The sequence below is a fragment of the Melopsittacus undulatus genome, chromosome 5, assembly GCF_012275295.1.
Source record: "Melopsittacus undulatus isolate bMelUnd1 chromosome 5, bMelUnd1.mat.Z, whole genome shotgun sequence".
NCBI classification, from domain to species: Eukaryota; Metazoa; Chordata; class Aves; order Psittaciformes; family Psittaculidae; genus Melopsittacus; species Melopsittacus undulatus.
The window spans coordinates 68,994,270-69,015,415 of record NC_047531.1 but is presented as its reverse complement, the minus strand read 5'-3'; the positions used below and the strand labels follow the sequence as shown (position 1 = coordinate 69,015,415).

The 21,146-nt window shown below is 40.8% G+C and overlaps 2 protein-coding genes across 2 annotated transcripts in view; both read right to left on the bottom strand.

Moving 5' to 3' along the window:
- Positions 1 to 11,140, bottom strand: part of OTOGL (otogelin like) — a 95,698-nt gene extending 84,558 nt beyond the window's left edge. The window contains exons 1-8 of the mRNA XM_034063322.1: positions 11,089 to 11,140; positions 10,094 to 10,133; positions 8,960 to 9,008; positions 6,733 to 6,790; positions 6,019 to 6,168; positions 4,685 to 4,783; positions 3,009 to 3,163; positions 49 to 170 (exon numbers count right to left, since the gene is read on the bottom strand). Of these exons, the coding sequence (XP_033919213.1) occupies positions 49 to 170; positions 3,009 to 3,163; positions 4,685 to 4,783; positions 6,019 to 6,168; positions 6,733 to 6,790; positions 8,960 to 9,008; positions 10,094 to 10,133; positions 11,089 to 11,140 (725 nt within the window). The remainder of the gene's footprint in view (positions 1 to 48; positions 171 to 3,008; positions 3,164 to 4,684; positions 4,784 to 6,018; positions 6,169 to 6,732; positions 6,791 to 8,959; positions 9,009 to 10,093; positions 10,134 to 11,088) is intronic.
- A 5,425-nt stretch (positions 11,141 to 16,565) lies between these two features.
- RPS16 (ribosomal protein S16) lies at positions 16,566 to 20,894 on the bottom strand. Its single transcript, XM_005147912.3, has 6 exons — positions 20,790 to 20,894; positions 20,644 to 20,699; positions 19,835 to 19,936; positions 18,987 to 19,083; positions 16,929 to 16,976; positions 16,566 to 16,762 (listed from the first exon to the last, which is right to left on the bottom strand). Exons 2-6 carry the CDS (start codon positions 20,689 to 20,691, stop codon positions 16,617 to 16,619), a joined length of 441 nt encoding a protein of 146 aa, XP_005147969.1. The 5' UTR covers positions 20,692 to 20,699; positions 20,790 to 20,894; the 3' UTR covers positions 16,566 to 16,616.
- Positions 20,895 to 21,146: the final 252 nt, after the last annotated feature.

The window sequence follows — 21,146 nt, the reverse complement described above, 5'->3', positions numbered from 1 at the left end:
TTCTGCATTATCCTTTTGCAATTAAAATCAAACCATTAGAACACTTACCTGATTCCATCTTTTCTTACTTCATGTCCTGAAATAATTATTTCTTCTTGGTTTGATAAAAACAAGCTGATGGACCTCTGACAAGTATATACTGAACCGTAACAGTGGGGACTGTTATGAACCTTAGACAGGAAAAATGTACACACAATAAGAATAAATGTTTTGTTCTCAATGATGTCATCATACAATTTTTCATAAACTCATATATGATATGCTTCATTTCTAGGCAGTAATTACTGAAAGTAATAAACACTTAGAATATAAAAATGTCACAACTACAAAGATATGCAAAACTAGAAGTTCACACTACTCAATACTACTGAGAAATACAGCAAGAGTTTTATAGCACAAATCATCACAAGACAGTGGGTGAAGTACTGGGTAATATAGCCAGTTATTTTATGTAGATGAACTTCAGGAACATAGTAGTGAGATAGCTTGTAACTGTCAATGTAGGGCCTTGCTAATTACACTGAGGAGACAATTCTATTGCTCTGTTTCTAGAGGTCTGATCTATAAGAGGGGACTACAAGCCAATACAAAACCTCAGTGTAATACCAGCATTCTCCATGCCAGCTGAGACTGCCACCAGCTGAACTACAGCACACCTTCCTGAACCACTCAGGATTTGTTGAGATTTTGGATGTCTACTCTTCATCTACTGCATGTCTACAGTTTGATGGCAGCTAAGTAGATCTTGCATTAAAAAAATGTGTAATCAGACCTTGAAACCAGCATGATAAACTAGCACTCTTGTTTGTACAATCTGGCAAAAAGGAGGCTTCTTTGCACTGCCAGCCTTCTGCATGGCAGATCACAATTCCTGCAGAAAAATCCCTGTTCTCAGACATCACATAGGTTTTGTTGGCCAGGACATTCTCTCAGGACCTGAAAACTGTGGGTTCAGATTTATGCTGACTGATGATAGGCATATAGGTCTCCAACTCTCTGTGCATATGCTCTAAACATTTAACTACACAGTTAATTACACTCACATAGTCTGAATGGATTTTAAGCACATACCTACTCCAAGAGCTTGAGCAAAACTTCAATAGCTTTCATTAATATCAGTGAAGCTGAGCCACCCAAACCTGTGTGATGCCCTAGACTATAGTCTGTGAGCTGAATTTAAACCATGCTGATGAGACAGAGGAATGAGTTGCGAATTTTAGATACCTATCATTTAGGTAAATTAAAATGTAGACAGAGTTTAGATAGCTGGAATATGTTTCCTATGAGTGTGTGTCACTGTTCTGTGAGAAGGATGGGAGTTGTATTACCAGTTTATTTGACAATGCTGTGAAGCTGAATAGGTTACTAACTGAGAAACATCTTGCCAACATTGTAAAGGTAACTGCAAAAGTAACTAGAGCTATCAGGCTTTTTAGAAAAGATCTGTTGGTAAACACATACTGTGGTAACACATACTCAAATTAATCTTCCTAAACTGACGCTTAATCCTGGAAGTAAAAACTAATTACTCTTTCTCTGAATGAAATAAACCAAAGGAGGGTAAGCATAAGAGTTTTTACTTATACTTTTTACTTATAGTTTATACTTATGTGTAAAGACAATAATAACTAAAGACATCATAAATGTTACTAGTTCTGATGAATGGTTCTCATGTAAACCTGAACCAAGACAGAAACACAATCAAGGAAAATTAAATAATTCTTGTATTCCCCTTCTAGACAGGTGGATTATTAAAGCCAGAAGGACAATAATGTGAGGATCTGACAAAGTTCTTGGCTCTCCATTGCCCAGCCTGTAGAGACTGCATTGTTTCAGCCTTACTTAGGATTTTTCTGAATAAACATTTTCAGTTTTTAGCAAAGCATGACATTTATTCCAGCAATTGAATGGTAGTTTCTCTCTTTCCAGAGCATCTGGAATCCACTCAAATATTGATTCTAAATTTTAATATAAGCTTGGGCTTTGGTACAGCATTTTCTGAAAAGTTCTAAAAGATAACTGCACACAGAATCCAAAGAATTAAAATGAAATCTTGGAAGACAGATGTATCAGCATCTGTCTATAACCTGAGTGAACAGAAATTGTAGTTTTAACGGCAGATTTATCTTTACTAGATGACATTATCTGGGGGAAGATGATGTTGTGTGTTTGTAAAGGAAAACTAGTCCTAGGAGCAGAAATCAGTATATAGGTCGGCCCTTGCCCCTGGGGGCACTTTGGCCACTAGGGCTCAGAATTAAGATCCCTCTTGTCTCCTCTCCCCTGCCCAGTCAGCACCAAATCCCAAACAGTGTGTAAAATATCATACAATAAGCTCATATCCTCTCCCCACAGTAACCAACAGCCTGATAAATTAGGCATCTTCCTTCAAAGAGGGTATAGGTATGAACTCTCCCTGACCCAAAGTAATTAATCACTGATACTCAGCAATTTGAGGAAATTACTAAAAAGAGTGCTTCCATGCATAGGTGAAGATGAAGGCTTTTGAGCTGTTAATCTTCACTGCATGACGCAGAGATAATCTAAAATTAGAATGCAAATCCACAGAGGGGACAGAGTTTTCCATGGGCCATGGAGGCAGCTCCCCATAAGCATGCTGATGGCTGTGAATTAGTACCCAGTGTGCTTGGGAGCCCAGCTCTCAGGCAGGTTGCACTTTACTCAGTAACTCAAATTTTTTTACAACCTGACAGCTAAATTTTATAGCTATTTCCAAGGTCTGCTTTAGGACTTTTGCTTCCAGAAAAGAGAGATCAGAGATCCTTTTTAGGATAGGGGGGGGTAAGAAATACTATTTTTAATATACTGACTGTTGATTATCATTTCATCAGTGGTTTGACATTTTCCAGCAGCACAGTTTTATATTTAAGTAAGCAATGCAACAGCCTGATTCACTTATTGTCTCTCTATTTATTTTACTTACAATGAAATTCCTGTAATACAGGAATACTCAGTGTGTTATTTCTAGCATATGCTCACATACTTACCCAAACAGTGTACTGCGGTTCTGGAGTACTGCAGTCTTTTGTGAAAATATAGGAGCAATTTCCTGGGACGTAGTAGTAGATGCCATCAAATGTTTCAAAATGATATTGTCCCCACGATTTGCAAATCCCATCCCGGTCCTTACCAGTGTTGGGTACTGGACAGAAAACATTGAGCTTATAAGCAGCACAGTAAAAAACTGACAAATGTCACAGGCATCTACAAAAGTAAGAGCTCAGAAAGGAAACAAGAGCTTAAAAGGAAATACCTAGTAACGATAAAAGCTAACCTAATTTCCTCAACTTTAAATATAGTCAGTTTTTATTTTTTTAAATCCATATAATACTGTTTTAATCATGTGAGATCATTGTAAGCTTTTCATTTTCTTCAGTGGAGACATTTTAATTATTATATACTTCACTCCATGAATCTCAATACCTCATGAAGTTCAACATAGCGAAGTGCAAGGTCCTACACCTGGGTCAGACCAAGCCCAGGCACAGCTACAGGTTGGGCAGAGAAGAGATTCAGAGCAGCCCTGCAGAGAAGGACTTGGAGATGTTGGTCAATGAGCAAATGAACATGAGCCAGCTTCAGTGTGCACTCACAGCCCAGAAAGCCAACTGTATCCTGGGCTGCATCAAAAGGAGCGTGAGCAGCAGGTCAAAGGAGGTGATCCTGCCCCTCTACTCTGCTCTCGTCAGACCTCACTTGGAGCATTGTATGCAGTTCTGGTGTCCTCAACATAAAAAGGACATGGAACTGTTGGAGCAAGTCCAGAAGGCCACGAGGATGACCAGGGGACTGGAGCACCTCCCACATGAAGACAGGCTGAGAAAGTTGGGGTTGTTCAGCCTGGAGAAGAGAAGGCTGCATGGAGATCTCATAGCAGCCTTCCAATATTCTAAAGGGGGCCTATAAGGATGCTGGTGAGGGACTCTTCATTAGGGACTGTCATGATAGAACAAGGGATAATGGGTTAAAACTTAAACAGGGGAGATTTAGGTTGGTTATGAAGAAGAAATTCTTTACTGTGGTGAGGCACTGGCGCAGGCTGCCCAGAGAAGCTGAGGATGCTCCATCCCTGGAAGTGTTCAAGGCCAAGTTGGATAGGGTTTGGAGCAACCTGGTCTAGTGTGAGGTGTCCCTGCCCATGGCAGTTGGAACTTGATGATGTTAAGGTCCTTTCTAACCCTAACTATTCTATGATTCTATGAGAAGTAGAGGCAAGAGATTTAGTTCTACTGCAGATCCTGGAAGAAAATTCTTGTTGGTCCCTACACACAAAACCAGAACCCTGCACTGGTTCCATGAACTACTGCATTGAAATAGGTGGTAATTTTATTTGAACTAAGTCACTATTTGTTAGAAAATTCAGTGAACTTTTGGTTGTTCACCTAACTACAAAAAAAGTTGGCCAGCTACTGGTGTACTAGACAGTGATCTATCTGTTACGATATCTATGCATCATTACAACTCAAGTGCTAACATGTAGGCATTCCTGATGTTGCTTTTTATATATCCTTAATGCATATCGTTTTAATCCTATTAGGTACTAGTGGAATGACAGTCCTACCACAGGGGAACCACAAATATGCTGTTAACAGTGTTGTTTTAAAAACCCGCTCCTTAAGTCTCAGTTGAAGCTAAAACTCAACTCTTTGGGCCCAAAACTCACCAATTTGGCACCTGCTTCCTTGAGCCTGAAATAACTGACAGTCACAGTCACCTGCCTCTGTGCAGGCTGCTCCATTAAGGCACTCCAGAGGACATGAACCTGTAAACAAGCACAGCAGCCTTTTAGTAGATATAGTATTTTGAAAACAGGCTGAGAGATCCACATTAAATCTGTTTATTGTTAGATCATAAGCAGTTATATCAGCTAAGAAAATTAACTAACAACAATCTCCAGTTTTTAACATCTACCTAATTTTATCCTTTGTGTTCCATGGTTAAAAGAGAAGCAAGGTTCTCTCCCATTTGGTTTGAAACTTGTAAGTAAACTAACAAAGGAGCAAAAGGTCAACCTCCTCCCAGCAAACAAAAGGTCAAGTTCCCATGTAAAGAAACCAAATCCCGGTCCTGCTGATCTTGAAATACACAGGACACAGATTATTCTAATTGACTAAATTCAGCACAGTTTATACATATGTCCAGCTCCTCCCTCCTAAGCATTACAGCAAAAGTCAGCTTCTGAACAGTCCAGAATATATAACTTACAGAGTAAAAAACAATTATAAATAACCTTCCCTCCATGCTACAAAAAAAAGGTTATTTCTGCATAAGAGGTGACTGGAATCAGAGACTCCAGATTCCATGGAAATGGCTTCTTGATATTATAATTAGCAATTGTTTCTAAAAGCAGCTTCATTAAGGGGTTTTATAGCCTGTTTGGAAGCTAAAACCTCACTGTCATCTACTAATCATTTGCTGAGGTGGGTTTAAATCATAGTTCTCCAAAAAGTGGGGAAGAAAGGTAATCCTTTTCCCCACAAAAAGCAAAATTTCATCAGGTTTTGCAGATAGCTGCTTTCCTTCTTGGGGAGCATGAAAACCCCAGGTATAAATGCTTACAATCTTGCTGACAGATTAAAAAAGCATTGCAAAAAGAAAGAAGTAAATTATATAAACAGGCCCTTCCATGCTGTGGTAAAGCTGCTAATGACATTAAATGAGAACAAAATGGGACCTTTATAATTAAGCACACACAGAAGTTACCAATGACTAAGAACATCAGCCTTCACTGTGAAAACTTATTTCCATGCTTAGTTTTGAATTTTTTCCGTTTAAGAATTGCTTTCCAAATATACACAGATACTCTGAAAATACCGACAAAGCAGAAAATGCTGTTTATAGAACAGCACTAATGTGGAAAACTTCTTTGTTGTTGTTAGAATTGTGAGTTGTAAAATTACATATATTTATTTACATGGAAAAGCACAACAAAAAGCACCTACCCAGACATGCGTATTTTCCAGGAAGGATATCAAAGTTCAGTTGGATACAATATACTTTTCTGCAAAACAGCTTCTGTAACTTGGACCTGTTTTATGTGTTTGTACAATGCTAAAAACCCTCCAGGAGCAGCTGCGTGCTCATTCCCTGAACACCCCTGTCCCTTCGCATAACCAGTTACATGCCTCTCAGACATGCTCACATCCTCTGCCAAAAACATAAAAAGGGGCAGAAAACAAAAACTGCAATAGAACTACACCTCAAAACTTAAAAAAAAAAAAGTACTGGTTTAGTTGGCTGTTCCTAGTTTTGCAAGTATTATTCTAACAGGAATTTTCATAGAATCATAGAATGGTTTGGTTTGGAAGGGATCTTAAAAATCATCCGGTTCCAAACCCCCTGCCACTGGACCAGGTTGCTCAAAGCCCTGTCCAGCCTGGCATTGAACACTTCTAAGGATGGGACATTCACAACTTCTCTGGGAAACCTGTTCCAGTGTCTCACCACCCCCATAGTGAAGAATTTTCTCTTAATAGCTAATCTAAATTTCCCTTCTGTCAGTTTAAAACCATTCTCTATTGTCCAGTCACTACATGCCCCTGTAAAAAGTCCCTCTCTAGATTTACCAGCAAGTAAACAAGACAAGGCACGGTTCTGTAGGGGACACAAGGAGGAGGGCTTCCACAACCCACAGTAACACAGGAGAGCTGGTGGGAAGGCAACATTTTCAGGACCATCTCTCGTCTTGCAAGGGAGGAACACAGCACTGACCTCCTGGAGGACTTCGTGTCAAGGCCCCATGAGGGTGTGATGGAGCAGAAGCTTGAATCTGTCAGAGAAACATAAAACCAAAGTCAGGGTGTTTGCACTTTAGAAATGAGCCTATACGAGCTTGAAGCCCTGCAGCCTAACACTGGGTTGGGATTTCTGATACAGAAGAATAATTTGTGGCTCGGACAGCACATTGAACAGTCGTGGGTGCTGAAGGAGGGATTGGCAGCATGAGCCAGTGTGAAAGACAGTGACTGCAGCAACCAGCATCATAGGGAGGAGAAGCATGGAAGGATACAATTGTGCTGTGGGATCACCAATGGCCTCCTTCACATACCCTCCAGCACCAATGAACCAGCAAGACTTCACCTGAGAAGTTTTGCATTTACATTTGGAAGGATGAGTAACAGGACAGAGAACACTCCTGCCCTTTTCACTGTGATCAAATACCAATTGTTGGAGGGCTCAAAGATGTGATATTCATCCGTTTCATCCTCTCTCTAGATATTGCTCAGTGCTGCACACTGTGGCAATTTCAGCTGCAATGGATTTCATGTCCCCCTTGAGATCCTTCAGAACTGAATTTTGGTTCACTCCAAACAAAAGAGGAGGTGGATCTGAATGATTTGCTCCCTGTCTTGTTTAGGAACCAAGGAACATTGGAGTATAAGGAAGCCCTGGATTGGACCCAGCACTCTGCTACTGCAGCTTGTCACATTGCATAATATCTTCCAAGAACTGATTCTATCCCAGGCCGAAAGCACTCAAGGGTTTTTGGCCCCACTAGTCTGATTGGAAAGTTTATCAGGGTAAAGTGCTGGGTAGTTAAATATTTCATGGCCATTTAAAATCCTTTAGTTTTATAAAGCTTGGCCCTTTTGCTTAAATAGCTCTTCTTCCCTGTGGTTATTTGTTCCATCTCTGATGTTCTATGAGAAAACAGTTAACCCTCTGTGCTCCCACAGACACAAATGCCAGACTTCAGCTGCACAAGTAAGCAAAACAAATTGTTGTAAGCAAAACAACAAGTCTTTATTTGTAAGCTAAATTCTTTCTTCCCTCCTGCCACCAGTCATTCTCCACTTCTGGAGTTTGAAATAATGGATCTCAAAGTGAACAGCAATGCACAGGGAATGGGTTAGGTGAAGTTTCCCTGATGCCTTCCACAATGACATAAAAACTTCCCTTTTCCAAAGGGAAATACTATGTAGGATGAATCCAAGTAGCACAATCGATCTAAAATCAACTTGACATAGAGTCCATCAAATCACCACCTGAACGGCCCCCTCACCAAAACTCTTCCTGGTCTGCATGGCCTGCTGCTAGCCGGAGAAAATCCTTTCCCTTCCTGTACAAGATGACTCATGTCCATTTACCTTGATAGATACTCAGAGCTGTCCTCATCTGGAAAGCAGGTTTTGGCCTTCACATTATTTCAGGAAGGCAGAGTGCCCTTGCTGCGAAAGCACTTTCCTGCTCAGCTCCCTCCTGAGAGACTGTCAGTCCTGAGGGCCTGTTTTCCTCAGGGGCTCGATTCACCTTACTGCAGCATTTCACACCAGCTACCTTCTGACTCGGCCAGGAGGCACATGGATCTCAAAGGGGCTTGGACAAAATCACCCATGGTTCAGCTGTGGGCTCCCCACAGGACCGTGAGGAGGAATCACCTTGGGCAACCCATCTGCCCCCATCAACAGGGTTACAAACCCTGTTTGGGCTCTGTAGCCTGAGATGTGTACCAGCAGGGGAGCAACATTCCCCTGTTTACTATCAAGGTTCAGCACAACTTTGCTGAGGTACAGCATTGAGGCAGCAGTGGACCAGAGTGGTAGACACCAGGGCCGGGCTGGAACCACCCCTGCACCACATGTGAGAGGGATCCTTGTTGGCGGTGCCGTCATCATGGCTCCCACCAAACTAACAGCTTTCCAGGGCATTCTGTTCTCCCTCACAACAGACAAAGGGATCGCAGGTCTACTTCCCATGGTGTGCGTCAGTCAGCTCGTCAGTGGGTCACCCACCAGGCGCTTTGCTGAGAGAGGACGAAGGCATGAGGGCATGGGCTCAGGAGGGGGGTGAGCAGGTATATAGCTGCTGCCCCTCAACACTGTCCTCCTGTTACCGCTGCCCTTCTCCCCACAAAGGCTTCTTTGTAAGCATAGCAAAGGCTCAGAGCAGAAAAGCAGGAAGGGTTTTCCCTCCCTCCTGCTTTGGAGGTATAACCTACCTCGGCTGTTACGAGATCTCTTTTCTGTCGAGTTACATTAAAGTCATTTCTGGAAGAAAACAAAAAGGATGTTGTATAATCAAAGGTCCCTGGAGCAACCTGAATAAGCAGCTCCCCAGAGAGAAGTGTTTCTCTCTGATTACCATCGCTTTATCAAAGCAGTCTTTCTTGGGTTAACATTTAAAAAGGTGGGGTTTTTGTTTCTTTTTCTTTTTTGTGTGGTCTCATTTTACAGCATTGGGCAGCACTCTGGTATCTGCTTGCACAGGGAGGTACCTGGAGCTTGTGAGGGAGACATAAATAGGCAAAATAGGCTTACATGACAGGATACAAAGTTGTAAAGCAGCTTCATATTTGCTTGATGCTGCCTGTGAGTGGCTGTGAGTTTCCTCAAGTATTATTTGAATATACCATGATGGTACTTGCAACAGCAAGAGATAACTCTCCAGCTTTTATTGCCTTAAATTTCTGATTAAGATTAGAAACAAGGACATCAAACTACTTAGTTTTATCAACAGTCCAAGACGGCATGTCATCTGACGTGCGTTCACTAGGTGTGTTAGACATCATTAAACATCTGAAGCTATGTCTGACTGGGTGCTTCTATTGAATTGATGTCATAGTTCCCATTTAATTCAATGGGATCAGGAACATGCCCTAGTTTGGGTTTTGTTTGGATTTTATCTTCTACATAAAAATTTGTATTGAAAATGTTTATCTTTAGGCTGTATAGCACTTACTTTTCTGTGCTTCAAATAGCAGCTAGGATTTTATCATGCAATTAAAACTGCTGAAGGATTCTTACTTAATGTATTTTTCCAGTCACAAAATCATGATCTCATGCTGGTTTCATTCCATTATTCCTCTAAGCTTTCTCAACAGCATGGAAGTATCACTTTTCATAAGAACCTCCATTTTTCAAAAATTTTCAAACAAAGGGCCCATGCCCTTCATGTAAAGTCTTTGAAAAGAGTTGTAAACATTCTGAAGGTGTGTTTTACATCCAATGTACATGTATATGACATTTTACATGTCAAAATCAAGGCTGTATTTTACTTTCTAATTTGCACTGTGTCACACTCTTTCATTCTTGTCCTCTTTGTAGGACTTAGCAAGTAAGGAAAAAAATCTTACCTTGAATTTCTTCTCAAAATAGAAAGCTTGCAATAAGATCCTGTAGAATAAAGAGTTACCGAGTTAAATGTTTTTTTCTACAGTTTGTCAAGTTTAAAACAACGCTATTGAATTTTGTTCTTTAATGATCCTAAATTTTCCAGAGCACCTTCACATAAACATTTTGTATTTCCAAAGGATGATGCACTACATGCATTTCTTCCTGAGAATTTGACTCTCAAGTACTAACCATCAAGTTCCCATCATCTCAGTTCTGGTATGTGCTACCAAGAAAAAAAGCAAAAATTTCATAGTTCTTCAGAGGCTCAGAACAAAACTGATAAAATAAAAGAGGTGCTCAGAACTTTCCAGAGTCAAACTTCTAGGGTGGATACCTATAATCGTTTTCGGAATATTACTTGCAAGACTCAACTGAAAATCATTTAAAATGCTCTGGAATTCAGGCTTTTTGAAACAATATAACCCCCCCTGCTTTTTTCTCATATTGCTTTAGAAATCTTCATAGTTACTGCAAGAAAACTATCTACAAGATTCATTTGTATAGAAACTAAGATCATTTCTATAACTAGAAGAGTGATTATTCACCCTAGCATTCTAAATATGTTTAAACAAATGGCAGGTACAGTCTGCTCAAACAAAATCATACTCCATTGAGGATCATTAGGTGCTTACTCATCTGACAATAATGACAAGACAAAAAAAAGTCTAAATTTTTTTTCCTAAATAATTGTTTTGTAACAAATTCAGACATAAAAATGTATCTTAAGAAAAGGGAAAAGAGTTGTGTTTTAGTTTCTGCACCTGTGAGACAGAATGGCAATATACAGTATTTTAACCTGTGTTAAAAAAAAAAAAAATTATGCATGAATTCCAGAAAGGGTCAAAAAAGTTGCTTTGCAATGATAGAAAAACAAGAAGCTGTAATATTAAAATATTTAGGAAAACAAATCCTTGTAAAAATTAGCATTATATAGAAAATAGAATAAAGGTCTTACCTTGCAAAGAGGACAGCAGTGAATGAAGCATGAATATACTCCACGGTATCATTAAACTGAGTTTTCCCACAATATTCATTTCAGTATATCTTAGTAACAGGGAATTTATCCAAATTAATGACTTTGATTACGATGGCATCTTAGAAGTAGGTATTTCTACAGTGTGTTTAAACCCTTTAAAAGCTAGATAGTTGGGTGCATTATTTAAAATAATGCAATGCAAAAAAGGAAAAGAAAAGGAGACATCAAGTTTGGGAGCTACACACAGCTTCAGGAGCTTTTCAAGCATTGCATACTACTTTCTGGCTGCATGTCTCTCATTAGTAATGCATAGTAACTCTTCAGCAGAGTCTGTATTAGTTACACTTTGACTAGACCTGCGAGTATTACTCCTCTGTTGAATTGAATCAGCCCTTTATAACATAGCAGACAATGACACAGAAATGTTGCCACAACATGATAGTTTGAGAGTTCCTTCAGTCGTCACACACCTTTGTGTGCTTTGACGCTTGCACTGAGTATTGCTCTACTGCTTATTACAGTGAAACACCTTTGCAAGACCCTGCAATGATGCCACTCTATAAACTATAACTAAATGGTTTGAGAGAGTAACATATAATGTTCCTTATCTGTCCTAAAAGGAGAGACATGAACTTCCATTTCACTCAAATTAAAAACTATTATATTTTAAAATAGAAAAATCTTATCTGCTTTACCCTAATATTAACAGAATCATTAAAAATTGTGCTTTTAAAGATACATATAATGCTAATGGAAACTCCTACTACTCATGTTATTTTGAGACTGGGACCATTGGTAGTCCAAGGATAATTACTGCAAAATGACATGTTGTCACACTACACCGTGTTTGGAGTATCTCTTAAGAATTAATTTGTTATGGTTGGATCTGAGAAGCTGACATTCACATAATTCACATTTCAAGAGGTTTTTTGCTTTACTTTTATTTCTGACTATCTAGGGATAGATAGAGACCACCAGAGTGGTCCAAAACTACTCTGGAGTGCCAGAGAAGCAAAAGAAGTTCCAAATTAACACACTGCTATGGTTCTACTCACAGACTGTGAACTATTTGGTGCACCTATCAACATTTCACCCTCTCATAAACCTACTCTTAGAGGATCAAGCAGAGATGAACCCAAGCTTTAGAGTTTCTAAATTCCATTACCAGTCTCTATGCTATCTTACTTTCAAGCTAAGTCTGTTTTAGAAACTCTTTCAAACTCTTCTGAGAAGTCTGATCTTGAATTCTTTCCTTCTTCAAGACTGTGTTTCACACCATGCTTCATATGCAGCCTTTAAAATAAATCTTTCCATTAATACAAATGAATTCTTAGTTTAACTGAAATTACCCTTTTTACATATATCAATATATATTTATATATTAATATACATTAATATATTTATATATATTAATACTTGGCAAATGTTAGTATTTTAGTTGTTTAACTTCTAATATTTAAGAAGTAGGCTAAACCTCATCAGCTGCAAAGGGATTTTGTAAGAGTCAGAGCAAGAGGCTTTGTTAGATCTGAGTATCTCTCCTTAAGGCAGGGTAGGAAACGGTATATTCTCAAGTATATTAAGGATGTTATCTAATAAGAAAAAAGAATTATTCAGCCATGTACACTGAACTATAACTCAGAGGACTATATTAAGAATCAAATTGTATCGAGGTAATGATACACACTACATACACAAGTAGCAAAATACTCGCAGATTGGGACTTCTGAAATATCTGAGCAGAAAAAATGCATTAGAAAATACTTTTGTAAGAAAACAAACAATACAGATCACAGTGATCTACATTTAAAAATGCTACTGTTACATTTTTAGGTTACAGATTTTTCTTTTAAAATAATATTTAAACATTTCAATATTAATACATTTCTATATTACAGTGAAAATTTGCCCCAAATGTTCCAACAAAACATTTGAGAGGATTTAATTTTATATATATCTTACACAGTTCATTAGGATTATAAATAGTGGGCTAGAAAATTACTGTCTTCAGTGCCATGGGTACAAGCATGCCCTATTTTGGAACTGGATCCATTGTTGTCATTAACACTGTACTTTTCAGAGCTCACACTCCAGCCTTCACTGAATTGGTATTTTCAGTTCAAATGAGGCCACATCTTGATGTGTGCACCTGATCTTCCTAAGGATTGGCATCAGTGAAACTAAGGAAGGAACTGGATAATAACAAGGTCATGAGCATTTCTTCTCTTCCAAGACCCACCTCCACAACTGCTCAAGAACCTCGCCAGGGGCTTGAAAACCAAACTGCTATTGTTTCTCTGTGGAAGGGTGCCTCTGGCCAGAGGAGATGCTCAGTGCCAAGAGCTTGATTGCCATCCTTGCAGAACCAGGGGTATCATGAAAAGAAACATTTCTATGAACAGGTTCTCTCCTTGCACCTCCAGACTTCACGGTAGTTATGCTTCCCCAACGAGGTTAAGCCCTCTAGTGGGTGATCGGTAAAAGTCTCCAGCCACCCAGGACACCAGCCTGATTCCGTGAATATTTCTCATTTAGAAAGCAAGTCTGTGGGGATGACAACATTCGACAGGATTAACGGGGAATTTTTATAGGCTCAGAGTTCAGTTCAGAAAGCATTTTTATTATGCTAGGAGCCTTTTGGTTGAAGGAATGACATGCAGATATCATCTCTGGATATATTAGTAGCAATGTAAGTTTTATTTTCAGCCTTTCCATAAAAGAACAGCAAAAAAAAAAAAAAATAATCCCCAGTTACAAGCCCTTCTGTGCCCAAACAAAACCTGATACATCAGATTTTCCCCATAACTGTGAAATCTACCCCTCAGGTTACTGGCATCAGGTACTGCATCTCCCCTTGCCTCCCCCACTTTCACACCACCGTAACTTTGTGTCCTCTCTTTTTTTTTGCCTGCAATTGACAGCTCTAACAGCTAGGCAAAAATCACTTTTGGACAAGCCATGGCATAGGGTATGCATGTGCCAACTGGCAGGCCAGTACATGTCTAAGTGATGAGTGAACCCTTGCTTTTCAGTCACCACATGAGCTAAACAACTAAAAGGCATATTTTTCCTCAGCCAAAGCTAATTAACATCCATCAAGATGCCAGTTTTCACTCATAGGAATTCAAGTAATCACAATTGAATTTAGCCCTGCGTAGCATCTTTTCCTTAGAAAGCCAGGTTAGGAGGCAGAACATTACAATTTCACAGCAGCCCAAGAGCTGGAGTAATTTGTGAAAAACTCTACAAGGTAGAAACTCTTGAGGAACTCACTGGATGACAAATGGGGGCAGAAAGGAAACTGAGGAGAGCAGACAATGCATGTTGCCAAACAGAAAACAAGTCTCTGGAATACAATATCTCAGTCACTTAGTGTAAGACAAAAATCCTGCTATGTAAATCAGTGACAGAATATACAACAGCGCCCTCAGCTTCAGCGGATGCATGAGGGGTTTGAACAAGGGTGTTCTACTTCTATTCAGGTCAAATGCAGTATTTTGTGGCAGATGCCAACAGTTAAAATGGGAGATGGATGGAGAATTCATTTTTAGAAGGAATTTGGTAATGTTACACATGTAACTCTTGAATAACTACACTTGAGTGAACATGCCTTTAATGACTTTCTGCAGAAAGATACATCATCACAAATATCAACATTTATAAAAAGCCATGAGCACCTATTTTCCTAAACTAAAGCAAAAGGGCAAAATTCACCTATTATTTCCAGTTCCCCAGCCCAAGTCACAAAGGAAGCTGGTTTGTGTTGAGCAAGTACACTGAAATGATCTATCATTAAACAAGCGAGAGAAGAAATACCACATCACTAGAAAGCCAACAAAAAATCTCAACTGTCAAGGTTGAGATACACGCCAATACTGAAATTGCAGTGCAAGTGTAAAATAGACGCAGGAACACCAGACTTAAGAGAGCAATCCAGAAGCTGGGCTTTCAGTTGATTAAACTCCAATGTCTCTTCCAGTTCCTCTCCAAACTGGTTTTCAAACAAAGAACAGTCCAGGTTTGTGTCTATGTCTGTTGGGTTAGCTCACATCCAAGACCTCACTTGCAACCCTTTCACGGGACAGAACAGGCCTTCCATACAGCCTTTTGTTGACGCATCCTATGTCTTGCTCAGAACTTGACTCTGAATATTTTGTCCCTGGGAGCTCATTTCCAGAAAGAAAATTTTCAGTGGACAAGAAACTGGACCTTCCCCAACGTTTCATGTTTGACAGACACACACACTAGGCAGATCTTTGAAAATTACTGCCAGATTTTCAGATCCAGATTTTTCCCATTTACTTCCCTAAGGTCTTCAAATTGTCTCACCTGGCTCACAACATAAGCAACTGTCTGGTTTCCAAAGGGATTTTTCCTTTTATTTTTGTTGTATCATTTAAGGTTGGTCTCCAGGTCTACATCCCTCTGTGCCTGCACTGTGTGAGCATGTGGTTGAAGAATGACTCATTCAGGCCCAATCTTATTTGTAACACAAAACCCTTATGTTTCACATTTACAGAATACTATTTTGAATATGAATACATGGTGTTTGTTAATTTAAAAATAAAGTTTCCTACAGTTAGACATCCTAATCCAGAAAACTAATATTTCATATATCAGGAGTTCAATAAACTTCCACAACTAATTTGGTTTTAATATAAACTTTAAATACATACTTCAGAAGGGCTGCTTGAACACTCGCTTGGCCCTATGTTGAGGTAATTAGCCTTGAAGAGTTAAATTCCTTGCCACTGAGTAGGCAGAAACAAAAGCAATCCATGCTGTTGGACAGTACTCATTGACATGTAATATTCCATAGTGGTGGTTGGAACTTACTCTTGGTGCAGTATTTTAGGTGAATATACAAGGAAAACAGAAGTCCTTTGCAGGAACATGAATTGCCAGCATCAACATGCATGCAGAGACATACTTCATGTGTTGCATTACACTAGGGTGACATACTGAAGCAAGCCACCTAACATACAATATAGAAGTTACTACCTAGGACTCACATCCACATTCTTGTGCGCTACTGAGTAAGTCTGTAAACAGACTCAGACATTTTCATATGGGAAGAACAAAAGCTACTTACTCTTCCTAGTTTGTGACACCAGGAAGAGCAGTCATCTAGGAACTAGAAAGTCTGCACATTTGTTTCAATTTCCCAGAAAGGCAAAGACTGAACCCTGTTTTAACTAACTACTATACCATTGCATGCATCCACAAAAAACTAGGATGTAAACCTTCACATTCTGCTAACCACACATTGGTCAACAGGAGAAAACTCATCCTTATTCCCAAGACCCAGTACATCTAGACTTACTTACTATGAAGGCATAAAAGAGAACTGCCAACAGCCCTCTGATTTTACTTTAATGCCCATAAATTTGTGCATCAATCTTAACAGTGAAAAAAAAAATATTCACCCACACAGAAAACAACACCATTTACAAATATCAAAATTATCAAATCATGTTTATTGACTACCACATGACTGTAGAACAATTTTAACGGTAAGACTTCTGGTAGCGTGCACGAGCACCAGGTCCTCCAAACTTCTTGGATTCACAACGGCGTGGATCTGCAACCAGCAGAGTCCTGTCATACTGGATTAGAATATCCTTGATCTCTTTTTTGGAAGCTTCATCGACATCTGTTAAAAAACAAACAAACAAACAAAAAAAACCCAACCAAAATTAAAATCCTCAGTTTAGGGAGTTTTTTGTGGAACAAATCTGTATTAACATTTTTTCCCCCTCATCAAAACTACCAGAAGCCATACATTTCCACTTAAGGTTAACACAATCAAAACAACTTACATTTTTGATAGTAAGCCACCAGTGCTTTGGAAATAGCTTGACGAATAGCTGTTAAAGAAAAATAATGGATCAGTAAAGATTGCAACTGCATTTAAAACTTAAACACAAAGTGCCAGTTATCTGAGAAGCTGTCCTGCTTTCTCCCAGATTGTCCTTTCCCTCCTTCATCTCCCCTCCCACGGATTCCATGTGACCTTTACTTTGGCAAATCTGAAGGAACCTGTACCAAGGGGCCACCCACAATTCGATTTGAGAGCTGACGGCCAAAGAATTGTTCAAGGGCAGTTTCAATCATCCCCCAAACACTAATGTAGGTTCATCTTCCACCTACAAGCAGCCAGTTTCTAAATCCTTAGACACACAGTTCTCTGTAATACAGCTCTTTGAAACATCTGTACTTTTTGACAAAGATAACATTGATCGCTGTGCTCAAAGACTAAGGAGGCAAAAGGGACAGTAGGAAGGTATGAGCAGTTCTTCTAGCAATCCTCAACACAATAAGCCTGTAGCACAGTACTACAGGAACCTAAACTCAAAGCATGTGTACGGGAATAACTGCAATGGTGGGGTTAGGTTGTTACCTGTCAGAACATCAAGATGAAGATTCCTATGATAACCCAAATTTTCTGAGAAAAACCAAATGCAATCAATTCCTAGACTAAAACATGTCTCTGTTCTTTAGGCACCTTCAGCTCCACTTCATTAACCTATACCCAAACCAAAACAGCAGAACAAGCTTATTATGTGTAAAGAGCAACTCTATCAACAGCTAGCATTAAGTGTGTTCTCAAGCTTCTTTGCAAGGGGAGAAAACTGACCCTCTGCAGGTCAGCTGGAATATGCCTTGAATAGCATGGTAACTTGCAACTGAAGATATAACCTCTAACAGTAAAACCCCTTTTCCCTTCCCCAAATCTTTCTGCTCAGCTGAACTGTCCTATCACACTGCAAGATGCAGACTGTTTCCTCACACTCCCTTAAAATTTTATCAATTCACTTCATTCATCTTACTCCTGATGTTACAGCTTTGCACATAAAATACAACCAGTAAGCCCTTACAAAAAACTACATTTGCACAGTGGAAAAAGGAACAGAACATAAAGATGTGCAAGTTACTATTCTAAACTCAAGTCTCTTAAATACACAGCTGTGTTGGGTGCGGCTGAGCTCAAGTCAGTTTTTCCCACAGCAGCCTTTCCAGTACTACTATGGTAGCTAGAAAGGAGTTGATAACACACTGCTATTTTGGCCACTGCTTAGCAGTGCTTGCACAGCATCCAGGCTGCCTCTCCAACATTCTCTGCTCACCAGCAGGCCAGGGGTGAGCAAGATCTTGGGAGAGGACACAGCCAGGACAGCTTACCTAAACCAACCAAAGGGATATTCCATACTGTATGACAACAAAAGCAAGGAGGAAGGCAGGCATTTGTTATTGTAACATTTGTCTTCCAAAGCAACAATATGTATACTGAAGACCTGCTTCCTGGGAAGTGGCTGGACATCACCATTTGATGCAAAGTAGAGAATAAATCTTCAGTTTTCCTTTGATTCCACACACAGCCTTTGCTTTTTAAGCTGTGTTTACCTTTGCAGATGGGAATTTTTGTAAGAGCAAGTAGTGACAAGGGGAAATGGCTTTAAACTGAAAGAGGGTACATTTACATGAGATATTAGGAAGAAGCTCTTCAGTGTGAAGGTGGATAAGGCACTGAAACAGGTAACCCCAAGAAGCTGTGGCTGCCCCATCCCTGGCAGGTGTTCAAGGCCAGGTTGAACAGGGCCTGGAGCATCCTCGTCTAGAGGAAGGTGTCCCTGCCTGTGGTGTGGCAGGGGGTTAGAACTGAATAATCTTTAAGGTCCCTTCCAACCCAAACCATTATGTGATTCTATCTGGACCCACTAGGTTTTCTTCCATCTTTTTTTCTCTCTGTTCCTGTCCTGCTGAGTAGCAGAGTGATAAAAGTGACTTTGGTGGGAACCTGGCATCCAGTCAATCAATTCACCACAGTGGCCTGACCTGTTCTAGCCCACACCAGAGATTCCTGCAAAAAATCATACCGTAGATTTGCGCTACGTGACCACCACCCTTCACACGGACTCTGATGTCAACACCAGCAAACCGTTCCTTCCCCAGGAGGAGGACAGGTTCAAGCAGCTTGGAAATAAAACACAGGAAGAAAATTCACTGGTGATTAGAAACCACAAGGATTAGCACTTACGGTAAATTTACAAGATGTGAAGTTATGCAAAGTTCTGAAAAACAAAGCCATGAATTTAAAAGCATACACCCAAATTAAGAGCAACTCTTGCAGGGTTCTCTGCTAGTTCATCTACTACTGGTGTCATAAATCTGATGAAGTCTTGAATTTATGTAAGTTTCAGAAATCTTCACAGCAAGCACATGCACACAGGAATTAAGAGCAAGGGAACAGCTTAAGTAGAATGCTGTGACTGTATCATAAAACCAAATTGAATTTATTAAAACTGAAGATCTGAAGTAGTCTGTAGGTGTTTTTTTCCACTATTCATTACACCTTATAGTCATGTAATCAGTTCTAGATTCAATCAGCAGTGCTTAAATAGCTGTATCATTAAGTCCTAAACAATCTTTTAAAAATGAAGGCTTTAAGTCCTCCCATTATAATAAAATAGACGTAAAGTACCAAAAATACTCCACATAATTACATAGCATACATGAAGCCAGTTAAGCAAAAAGCCCACCCTTCCCCATAAGGAAACCACAGGTGGCCAGGTTTCTGAATTTCTCATGACAGCATTTCCATTCCAGGCAAAAACACACCAAAAAATTTGTACTGTTAGTGAAGCAAGCAATTCTTCTCCATCACCAAGTAATTATGTATATAATGACATTTTAATATCTGAGAGGAGGCTGGGTTGATACTTACTTTATACTGCAGAGTTCTTGGCTCAATCATTTCCAGAGGTCTTCCATTCACTTTAATGAGGCCATTTCCCCTCTTGCAGTGGGCAACAGCGGTTGCTGTTTTCTAAAAATCCAAATGTGTATTAGTACAGAATTTCATTTTGGCACTAGCAATGTTAAATTTTAATTAACAACGTAAAAATCTTAGGTTCAGGCTCAAGATCAACATCTCACACTAAACAACAACCCCTCCTTATACTCCCCAGGTATCAAAGCACAAGCTTAACAAAACTGTGTTTATAAACATCAATGTGACAGTTATAAGACTTAATTGTAAATAGAAGACACCCTCATCGTTCTGCAACAAGGTATTTCCTGACTGATTTCCTCCAAAGAGCCTGTTACCTAGAATTATTGGAGCAGTGGGAACTTTCCCTTATCCCCACCATCTCATAACACGGCTCTCACACACCAGCAATAATCCAGCCTCTGTGGCCTGAGGACGACAGCGGCGGCCGCTACCGAGTACTCTCAAGAGAACAGACAAAACTCCGACTCAAGGGCCCCAGGCCCATTCTCAAGGAAAGGGAACCCGTCCCCCCGCTTCGGCACGGCGCCGCGGACACGACGCGGTGCAGCACCTACGGAACGGGACACGTGCGCTGCGAGCAGGCCTCGCCACCGTGGGCCCTCCCTCGCTCCATCCCCGCCACACGACCCTGCCAAGCAGCCGGTGCCGCTGCTTCCCGGCTGGGGCAGAAAGACACCACAGAGTGCGGCCCAGCCGGAGAGCGAAGAGACGATGAAGCGGGCGCCACGCTCCGACCTCACCTTGCGGCCGAAGACCTGGACGCTCTGCAGGGGCCCCTTGGCCGGCATGCTGACTCCTGCAAGAGACAGAGAGAGAGGCTGCCTTAGCGTGGCCCGGAGAGAGAGTGCAGGCACGCCAACGGGGACCAGATCCCCCGGACACTCACCCTTCCTCAGCGGCGGCACCCGGAAAAGACCGAACGGGGCTTCCCAGCCTCTTCTCAGGGGCAGCAGGGCCGCAAAGCGCAACGTCGTCTTCCGGCAGTGCGACAGTGCGCCCAGAAGCCTGTCCCTCGTGCGGCTGCGCTTTGCGGCAGCTGGAGCTGGGTGGGCCGGGGAGCGAGGCTCCCGGTAGTCGCTGTGCGCGGCCCTCCCTGGGGTGGCGGTGAGGCTGGGCGAAGGGGCCGCGCTTCAGGTCCTGCTGTTCCTTCTGCCGGGACTGTGTCTGCTGCCTCCCCGCCAACACAGAGGCTCTGCAGCGGGCCCGAGGGGATTGATGGGCGCCGGGGAGGGCTTAGGGGGTG

What these genes read in the sequence shown, in the direction of transcription:
- RPS16 (XM_005147912.3), bottom strand. Translation starts at nt 20,691, where the DNA reads ATGCCGGCCAAGGGGCCCCTGCAGAGCGTCCAGGTCTTCGGCCGCAAG. An exon ending in TCCAGGTCTTCGGCCGCAAG is followed by an intron (nt 19,937 to 20,643) that starts GTGAGGTCGGAG and finishes TTGGATTTTTAG; the next exon opens with AAAACAGCAACCGCTGTTGC. An exon ending in TCACGTAGCGCAAATCTACG is followed by an intron (nt 16,977 to 18,986) that starts GTATGATTTTTT and finishes TTTCTTTAACAG; the next exon opens with CTATTCGTCAAGCTATTTCC.